The sequence below is a fragment of the Hyposmocoma kahamanoa genome, unplaced genomic scaffold (genome assembly GCF_003589595.1).
Source record: "Hyposmocoma kahamanoa isolate Upper Pololo Valley unplaced genomic scaffold, ASM358959v1 200, whole genome shotgun sequence".
Classification (NCBI taxonomy): domain Eukaryota; kingdom Metazoa; phylum Arthropoda; class Insecta; order Lepidoptera; family Cosmopterigidae; genus Hyposmocoma; species Hyposmocoma kahamanoa.
In genome coordinates, this window is record NW_020653724.1 from 399,022 (window position 1) to 409,455 (window position 10,434).

General features: G+C 33.7%; 1 protein-coding gene across 1 annotated transcript; it reads right to left on the reverse strand.

Moving 5' to 3' along the window:
* Window positions 1–10: 10 nt before the first annotated feature.
* On the reverse strand, window positions 11–9,904 carry LOC113226741 (nose resistant to fluoxetine protein 6-like). The gene is made up of 13 exons (XM_026459468.1): window positions 9,730–9,904; window positions 9,179–9,485; window positions 8,689–8,874; window positions 7,689–7,768; window positions 6,874–7,073; window positions 6,507–6,621; window positions 4,597–4,811; window positions 4,069–4,259; window positions 3,565–3,700; window positions 2,857–3,043; window positions 2,247–2,389; window positions 531–636; window positions 11–267 (listed from the first exon to the last, which is right to left on the reverse strand). The coding sequence occupies exons 1-13, from the start codon at window positions 9,887–9,889 to the stop codon at window positions 170–172; spliced, it is 2,124 nt and encodes a 707-aa protein (XP_026315253.1). The 5' UTR covers window positions 9,890–9,904; the 3' UTR covers window positions 11–169.
* Between the last annotated feature and the right edge of the window lie 530 nt (window positions 9,905–10,434).

Consider the following 10,434-nt stretch of genomic DNA (forward strand, 5'->3'; position numbering starts at 1 on the left):
TGGACTTGTTCTCGCACTGCTAGACCTACCGTCGAATGCTTTCAAACTGCATTTTAAGTGCATTTAGACAGTTATGATGCAGTATAAATCGACGGGTAAATATTCTGTCACATACATACATTACTTTATGTTACTTTCATAATCATATAAACGAATCCATTAATATAATTTACAAAACTGTTTTGAAAAATCTGTTTGGCTCGTTAACAGCTTCAACAAATTCCACCTTGATTTCTGGAACTTTTTTTGGTGCCCTTTTGCTACCACCTGAAATAAAAACGACTTTTGATTGAAACAAAGACCAGGAATGAAATGATTTTAGTAACCTTTCATGTTATTGAGTTTTAAGAGCTAGATTACGAGCTCTTGGGCAGAATAAAAATTACAGGATCATGGAATTAGATCCAAGTAAACACAAGAAAATTACAGACTGGACAAAAGGTATAGGCCTATACTTTTTCTTACCTAATATCATAAATAAAATAAAGGAAGATTTGAAATAAATAACAACAATATGAAATTTGAATTACCTTGAAGCAATAGTTTCTGCAATACTGAGAAAGGGGCGTCAATAGTGATGCACAGAATGAACGCTGCGATTGTTGTGAAGCCCAGTTCACCCATGAAGCGATACATCTGTTAAAACGAAAATATTTCAGTATAAGACCGGTGTGTTAGTGATTCGAAGTCAGTTTTACATTTGTTGCATAATTATAACGATGCATAAACATGACATGATTCAAAATCCTGTTTCACATATCTAGATATTCCTGACTTCATACAAGTGAAGACTATAGTCAACAAGCTGTCAGAAAATTGTAAAGCTGTGTTCCATCTATTATATTATATTACCAGACCAGAAAATATCATCTAGTCAAAATGGAATTAAGCCTACGGGTTAGCTCATGTAGCGTGCTTAACAGAATGGTTGTTAACAAAGTAATTATCGTTATTCACATTAAAGTTATTGTTGTAGGTGTCCTTCTTGAGGTCAAATTATGATCAGGAATGTCGTAAAATGAAATTTCTTATTTAAACTGGTCACTGAAAATGAAGTCATCAAAATGTCATAAACGGGAATCATCGGTTTTATAGTTGGTAATAAAGACCACTTCCGCTACCTTTACTAGATTCAACTACATACTTTACGATCGGCCGTAATTTCTTGCGTAGTAAAACGAATGACTTATAGGTTTTTATCATTAAGGGACTCTCGGCTTAAACTTTTGTCGTAAACGAAATATTTAATTTTCTTTTCGTAAAGGTTATTTAAAATGGGAAAAGTGAGCATTGAGACAAGACTTTAAATACTATAGAAAGTCAAGAAATGCGTGTTAATAATAGTCTCGATAAAATTACATACAATTCTTTGATGATTCCATCATACGTCCCTCTGCTGGCAGAGATCTCTAAAGAGACGACAAGGGAAACCTCTAGAAGCAGAGTTAACGCGGGTTGTTGATCTAAATGTTTTCTAAGGGCTGTGAACCATCTTCGACATGGTTTGTTTTCGACGTTTTCTTTTGCCATTATCGAGAGGTATATACAGTTGAGAAGCAATTATTCTCACATTGAACTACCACCGCTCTCATAATTGTATGATTGAGCGATACGAAAGGAGCTTTAACACTAACGCAATGTAGTAAAATTCAAAATGATTAATTTTCTACTGGCCATGAACGTTCATGAGAAAAGTTAATATTAGTGTTAACATTTCATAGTCCAAAAGTAAATTCTGGACCTTTACTGTTTATGTGTGGAAAGTTTCATATTGTGTAATAAACATTTGAGTTGAGTTTACTACGTTGATGGCTTTAAATTTTCACATTGTTTCCGGTAATAATTTCCACTAGATGGACATTTCTACGTTTTACTGTGTTACGCCAAATTCATAACATTTAGCAATTATGACATTAATTAAGTTAGACTAGTTGACTTTTTTGTATTTTGTAATATACATAGCTACACAAAAAACAACAAAATCTTTGTTCTAGCCGGCAATGGATACCAGAAGTCATCTTGTGTGCTGTAGAACAACTAAAACGTTTGGAGACTTCATGTTTTTTCGGACCTAAATCGTGTATAGTTTGTTTTCAGCTGCAATCATGGGACTTGTAAGCGGCCCGAAACATTGGTTTGTTTGAAAAAACATTTGTGATTTCAATCCGAAAAAATAGTTTTATTTCCAATGTGTAGCCAACACGAACACTTAAAAAGACGATAATTAAAACGTTGTTGTTACTAACCGTTTCGCCATTACTGAAATAGTGTGTCTTAAGCCAAGACCCGTTGACTACCATCATGATAGGAAAATGCACCAGGTACATGGCGTACGAGAGACGAGCAGGAAGCTTCCACATTTGGAGTGACAGGAACCAGTTTATTGGACCTGGGGATAGAAGGAATTTATAGAATGTGTAGACTTTGGACTAAAGTATATCAGGGTAAAAGAAATCTGCCTGCCGATGTTAGAAGCTGAGAGTCAGGCGTGAATGTGTGGATGAAAAATAAAACAATTTAATCTTTGCATTTGAGGATTTTAATAATACCCGTCGTTTACACGGATCTCTTGAAAGGAGAGTAATGTTTTTGAGGATTGATTTGATATGAATACTAGAGTTTGACCAAAAGTTTTTCTGGTAATTTGCACTAAAATTTTTATGAAATGCGGTTGACAGTTTCTATTGATTAATAGTTCAAAGTCACAGTGAACGTAAGTATTGATATTAATCTATTTTGTGCATCAATAAAGAAAAAGTTTTCCAAATTGAAATGTTGGCCGCAGGTGGAAGAACTTGGAAAAAGGCTTTGATTTGTAATCAAACACTAGAGATACTTGATTTTAAAAATACGTACCTCCATAGCCCTGGACGCAGGCGAAAATCAGCCAACCTAGAGCGCAAGCCCACATGGCGCGCATGTATGCATTGAGGATATTGTCAAGAACCTGGATGTCATGACTCGGCTGCGCCACAGGATAGACCGAGAAGATGCAGAACGCCATGATCAGGAATGATAGTGCCCAGAGAAGGACTAAGTTGACCTGCAAAATAAGTTAATACTCTTAATTTAAATTTTAACTAAAAGTTGTGTATATTTTTACGTAGTAGGACACCTATACGTGATGCATTTGTAATCAGATTTTTACGATTTTTATTTATAGAATAAGATATATTTACAGGGTGAATGAGAGAAAGAGATAGTGAACTTTTTTGGTTGCTGTTTATTTATGTAGCATACGAAATTGCCCATGACATGGAACAACTTTCCTCAAAAGACATTGTTCGATGCTTAAATACGTTTTAGAATAAAATTATTATTTCTATCTAAAGTTGTTGTGTGTCATAAACATTTCAAATGGTATTAATCATTCTACGATTATATTATTATCCTACGAGAAAAGATTATAGAAGAGAACTGTATAATAATTTACAGTAAAACCACTTAGTCTTAATCCAATGGAATCTCCGTACTTGGACTATTAAATTAATAAAATTCACAATATGGTCACTATCTAAAACATTCGAGTAATTGGAGTGTTACCTAATTTTAAGGCTTATTTACCTTAGCAACCCGGATTTTCCTGTCGCGGTAAAGATGAATGATGTATCCGTACAGCATGCCGACGAAGAACGGCGGCGCACGCGCCAGCGTGTTGAAGTAGTAGTATTTTACATACGAACTAACCTCCGCCAGTCGACTGAGAAACATAAAGCATTTTATGATAAAGTTATTGTATGATAACAAAATAATTAATAATAAATTTACAATACGATATGGATGAAATTAAATTATTTTATGATTAAAAACAAGGTATATTAAAAGGGGTTACTACAGTCGGGTATAAAACACTTCTCTTTTTGTTTTAAATTTTAATTATTATAAAGCTTTAAAATGTTAACTGCCACGTTGAGTAAACTGTGATGTAAAAATCTTGGAATGTCTACTAAATTGACGCTGTAAATTTATGTCAAATTATCAAGAAGCACAGAAATACTATTTAAAAAGATAGCAAATTAACAACTGTTAATATTATTGGTAATGGTGGTTTCAAAAGGCCAGACTCACTTTATATTCACTAAAACAGCAGAGAAATTGTAAAGGAAGCTGTACAACGAAGACGAGATTAGAGAAAGGATGATCGCAGCGGTAAGAGAGAACCATGCCAAGCGTCCCGAGCCAAACAGCCACAGCAATACCAGAGGGCAGATGACGTATAACTGGATATCAACTGACAGATACCACGTTTGACCTAGACACTGTAAAAAAATTTCGTGTTAAGAAATTTGGATTCTGAACTCATTGATAACAATTGTAATGCGGTTTTGATACTACAGTTTGATTGATACATATTATGATACAATAGGATTGAACCGTGATGTTCACATCACTTGACCAAACTTTAGAGGAAACGGCATGTCCGGTAAAGGGCAGTATGATGAGTCTAATAGAAATGCAAGTTATGGAACATCGCATTGCTGCAGAAGTTTAAGAATTAGTATTTTCCAAAGATTTCATTAATATTGGAGTCGTAAAGTATCATCAGTTCTATTAGACTTTAACTATAAATCTTGGATAAGGATTGGATGTAATTACCATGGCATCATAATTGACAATGTTCTGAACATGTAGTAAGGCAGACCACCAGTACTCTCTGCATCGTTCCGTGGAACCAGCTACTACGTTCCAATTGGGGCCATCGGACATGTGGTGGAATAGAGATGCTTGGAGGAGAATTACAGCTGCGAGAAGAGGAAACATCCGCAGCAAACGGTTCAGATAGAACAAATGGAGGCACCGGATGAATCGACCTATAGAAATAATATTAATTAATCTAACAGGTGATTACAGGTTACCCAATTAAATTATGTTAGCGTGTCGATACAAAGATGGATAGCAGCTAACATTTCCAGTCCTAACTGTTAACGTATGTCTTTTTTTATTTCGTTGATTGAATAAACGGCTAACCCACCAAGACTTATACAAAAATAAAGATCTTTACGATTGTAATAATTTGTACAAACTATATGTTTGTAAGCGGGCAGTCTGTACCAAAAGAAGCTAATCAGCTAGTGTTTCATATGTGAATTATAAAAAAGTAAATTTTTTAGCGGTTTATCAATGAAATAAATTCATAGATGTTCTATTACTTGTTGTCGCCTTTTTTGACGCCTACTTGTTATACATATTTTATGTATGATTGGTCGGTGACGAACTAATTCAACTAATGAGCTTGAACTGACAGCGCGTGGATTCGTATGGTTTAGGTTTGCTGGTTATATTAACTGTTGTGACTACTTGTTACTTTTTTAAATTGTAATTGAAGTAAAGTCATTAAATGATTAGCAAGTTTTTATATTGACTATACTCACATTTAATAAACAAATCACTGACCATTTTAATCCACAAAATGAAACAAGTGTAAAAATATCAGATTAAACAGAAATTGGAGTTATCCACATTATTTTGTCAATGTTATGAATCATTTGTTTTACCATGAAACTTTATTACTTTCAGATAATTTAAATTTATCAATTACCTTGAATCACATCAATCACTAAATTACTAATTAATCATTGATCGTAATGATATTTGACAAATATGTTAAGTGTTTAATGCCTATTAACTTTTCCATTGTACTTTGAAATGGGTATTTAGAATCAAAAGTTACGATCGATATCACGGACAAACCACATTAGCACGATTACAAGTAAATTAAACAACAATAAATCAGTACAGAGTACTAAAAAAACCGACCTCAAATGTATGTGGAATTACGTCTATTTGCTAAGTTTTATTGAAATATCCCCTAGTTCGCCACTATACAGGACTTGACACTGGAGACAATAATAATCGGTTCTCACTACTCAAAGTATATTGAGAGAAAAACGCCCTGAAGTGGAGAAATAGTTAAATCAACCATTAAAATAATTGCTCCTAAATTAAAGTTAGGCGCTATTTATAAAAATGAATCTTCATGCGTGAACAGCCATCCTTAAAGGTGGATGATTTTCTTCAAAATGAAATGGGACCACTATGGAAATACCCCCTTTCCAACAAAAAAAGAATCCTGAAAATCGGTTCACAAATACCGGAGTTATCGCGTAACATACATACAAAAAAAAAAGAAAAAAAAGAACATACAGTCGAATAGAGAACCTCCTCCTTTTTTGAAGTCGGTTAAAAATAACTATATTTACAAAACCGATTAAAAAAATTAGGTTTGCCTTATTATTAAGAATAAATTGAAATAACTAGAACACTCTTATGTAAATAGTCATCTCATAAACATCGTTAATACGCTCTGAACAACATTTTAATATATTTTTAGGTTTATAAGGTATTGATATTTTGTCGCTAGTTTTGAATTATGGGATCATATTTCTTTTTGATAGTAGAAGAAAATAGTTTTCTTTTTATAAAAGTGAATTCTCAGACTTTTTAAATGCTGAACCACATGAAATAGACTCCATAGTTGCTAGAAGAAGTTTGAAAGTATGACTTACCTCTGGTGACCTTCCCGATGGTAGTATAAACGACGAGAATGCCACTAAGGAGGAAGAACGTATCGACGGTGATGGGCGCCGCAATCACCCACGTACTCGAGAACGCCGACATCCACTGTAAAATTATTTATGAGTTAGGTGACTGCAATTTGGACATTCTGTTACTCATTACTTGGATAAATTATAATATTTTGTTCTGCTGTTATGGCAGCGGTTTTAAGACCATTGAAGTGAGAGAAGAAAGTAAAAGAGCATGTTCGTTTTGTAAACTTGCACCTAGTCAACCCTTTTACCTAATTCTGATCCTGTCAATAGATATTGTCAAGAGTTTTATAAAAGGTAAGTAGGCGAGTAGAGAAATACTTACATTTATAATGTCAACATAGTTGTGAACATGTCCATACAGAGTTAGGAAATAGGTGTGACCAACTACGACCCAGAGCATGGAAATGGCTCGAATGCCATCGATACATTCCAGTGCACCATTGGCAGATTTGAACGTGAGGAACCGGTGTGTGTTCGTGTACACTGAAAAACTTCGGAGTAAGACATTCGCTTCGGAAGGATCTGGAAAAAATAATTATGCATTGGTTCAAAGTATACTTGTCTAATTGTAAAAATTCTTAATGTAGAAGAGAACGTATAATTTGTAAAACGATGAAGAAAGACATGCATATTAAATAAAAATGTAAGTATGTTAGAAGCAAAATCTGCAGACTCAAAAGTCATTATTAAAGTCAATTTCGATATGGAAATTTGCTCCTATTTCTTAAAAAGTGCAATAACATTACAAACAAATAAAATCTTGGTTCAATGTACGAACTTTTAAATAAGCTACTTCTAGTAATACTTGAATTTTGCACTTAAATTGTAAATGATTTTATAACGATAATTACGAATACACTTAAAAAGATAACAGATATTGTGTTGCCAAGTAGAATCACGATATCAGCATGAGAGCATTGACTTGGAAAGCAATTGACAGAGCAATATCTTCGAGTGTTGTTAGAAATACGTTATGTAATTAAAATAGCTAAAGATATTTGGATAAACGCCACTAGACGTCGTCACAACTTGGTGTGTTTCTATGATTCATACGCATTTTTCGATGTCGCACCCGAGCATAATTTACATAATTATGAAATAAATACATTTTGAGTTTCAGTAAACAAACAAACTTACCTCGCTTTCTTACAAATATGTGATATAGATCGTAAGATGTGCTGATTATTAATAGAAGCCCGATGAATGACAAGATACCTCTGAAAAAGAAACATTAGTTTAAGCAATAGATGGAAATCATGGTGTCGAAGGAAAAGGCCAAGTAAAAAAGAATGGATAAAAAATAATCAAGCGAATGCAGAAGGCGACAGTAGTATGCCGTGCTCGTAATTAGAAGTTTATTGTTACAATAATTTGGTTTCCTCAGATAGTAGTGCAATTTATACAATACAGGTTGTGTTTTTTTATCAATGTGTGCTAAGGACTACGTTTAATTACGAGTAATATAATCAAAAAGATCTTACATACAGAAAAAGAAAGTTTTTTGATTGTTTTTGATTACCACACTTGTGGGCTTGTATTCTATGAGTTTTTGCTCACTTATTAATATTACAGAAATATTAAGAATTTTTTTAATGTTTGGCCCAATTAATAATAATAGTACGTCGATAGTGTATTGATAAACAAAAGGAAAAACTATGTTACGCAGATATCATATCACTCCAAATTTGGATCAAAGACCATGATAATAAATTAGTGCCAATTTTTGCTCAACAATTGAGTAATCATTATTTGTTTGATTGAATTTGGCGAGATGATTGCATTTTTGTTTTGATAATTTTTTGTCATGCCTTTTTGTATGTGATTTTTGGGAGAACATGCGCCATCTTTGGATAATTTTCATGTTGATTTTTCTCTGCCTAATTTCTGTGGCAATTTCCATTATTTAAATATTGTAGAATATTATTACCTGAAATATACGAAATTGGGTAGAGAAAACTAACTTGAAAATTACCTCACATTCATGTTAGTGCTGATGTTGATTTATTATAGAACGTTGGAGAGCGTTCTGTGAATCACCGTATATGTTTTCCCAGTCTCGAGTTACGCTGTTCTAGTTGCCAATCGCGAGTCGACTTTTCAATTACAATTGCGGACGATGATGTATGATGCTACTTACATCGCTACAAAGTCAGCGGGAGCCAGCGGTTTGTCGTTGGGCAGACGGCAGTAGTTCTCGGTAAAGGTCAGATTCAAGCTCAGCAATGGGACCTGGTCCTGCATGTACTCCAGCGCTTGACGCACTGAGCAAACTTTGGGGATACAAACCGCCAGATTCAGTGTTGGCAAATTTGATGATAACATACTGTAATAAAAATGTACTCATTAAATGATGGTATTTGTATTCATTGAATGTCTTGTTTTGTTAAAAAGCCATGGTTTTAAATTAGTCCGTGTTTATTGTAGGGGTTATGTTTAATTAAGCCTACGTTGGTGGTTTATCGGCTTTTCACATCAATGTTTTTGTTGAACAGCAATATTGAGCAAAAGACAAATAGAAATAATTCAAAAACGTCTTATAGTGTCATTTTCAGCACTTAGAATAATTGAATATTTTTAGGAAAATAAAGATTCATAAATCACACCTTCAGGACATTTATGTTTCTTACCTATTAGCAGCTTTGTTATTTGCACCATCACCAGAAATAGTTCTAGTGGCGCGCTGCAAATTCGCAAAAGATTCTGTTTTATCAATATTATTTTCCTCCGGCCCAGTTGGAGGCCATATGGGGCCTGGAGGCCACACCGGCAATTCGATTGGATTCTGATCTAAGGGTATATTAACTCGACAATATTTCCCTTTTATATCATAATTGTTGACAAACTCGTCAATGCTAAGACATTGAAAGTAATCTCCTAGCTCGTTTAGATTTCCCTGTAAGATTCCGCTTGGGATTTTGCCGCTTGCGTCGTAGACTGAAAAAAGGAAATAAGAATATTAATTTTTCATGAAATGTTAACACGAGTTAAGAAACTCTTGAAGTAACTGAGGTTATTGAGTTCAAGTGCAAGTGTTTGCTGTAATGTGAGCTACGTCACACTAACACTCTCCCGCATCTTACTGTTATATAAGATGAATAAGACAAAAATTCCACTTTCTTCCAATCTAGATCCAAATTCACACATATTATATTGCATAGTTCAAGTGATGAATACTTACACCTATACCTCAAAGAATGATTCGAGAGTAACGTAAGCTGCTCTTGGCACAATTCGGCATCTATTACTCTCTCGTATAGGTCCGTATCAAATGCGCTCCTGAATGCTGTTGTACCGCTAACGCCTAACACTAGAAAACTTATGACCAATTTCAATGCCATTTTTAATATTTAATTTTCTTCACCTATGTTTCCCTTGTCGATATCGATCTTTAGTAACTTAATTCTAGGCAATTTGTTTTCGACTTATGAAAGATGTTGGTAGTAATAAATTAATTTATTCGCTAAAGTCAATTACTTCGCGTGTTTTCACTATTTCCCTTCAAACTGCTCTGTTATCAAGCTCAACCATTTCTACCTTATTTATATTAGAAGATATCAGAATTGTAACAGATAACGGATAACTAGAACATGAATTAAAGTCGATATATTCATCGAATAATTTATCGGTGTTAATGTTTACGGAATTACGATTAGAGTACGTGATTCGGTTAGTCACTAAATGATTCTATGAATCATATTTATTCTTTCGTAAAATTTGTGAATACTAAAAATAATCCTATTTTTATATGGATTACGCGTGGGATTTATATTTATTTTTAAAAATCTTGTTGTTGTATAATTAATTCACATTACTTAAGTGCTATTTTTAGTCAATTAATAACGATTAGGCGAGAACTATAAATAATTCACATAAAATGGAGTAA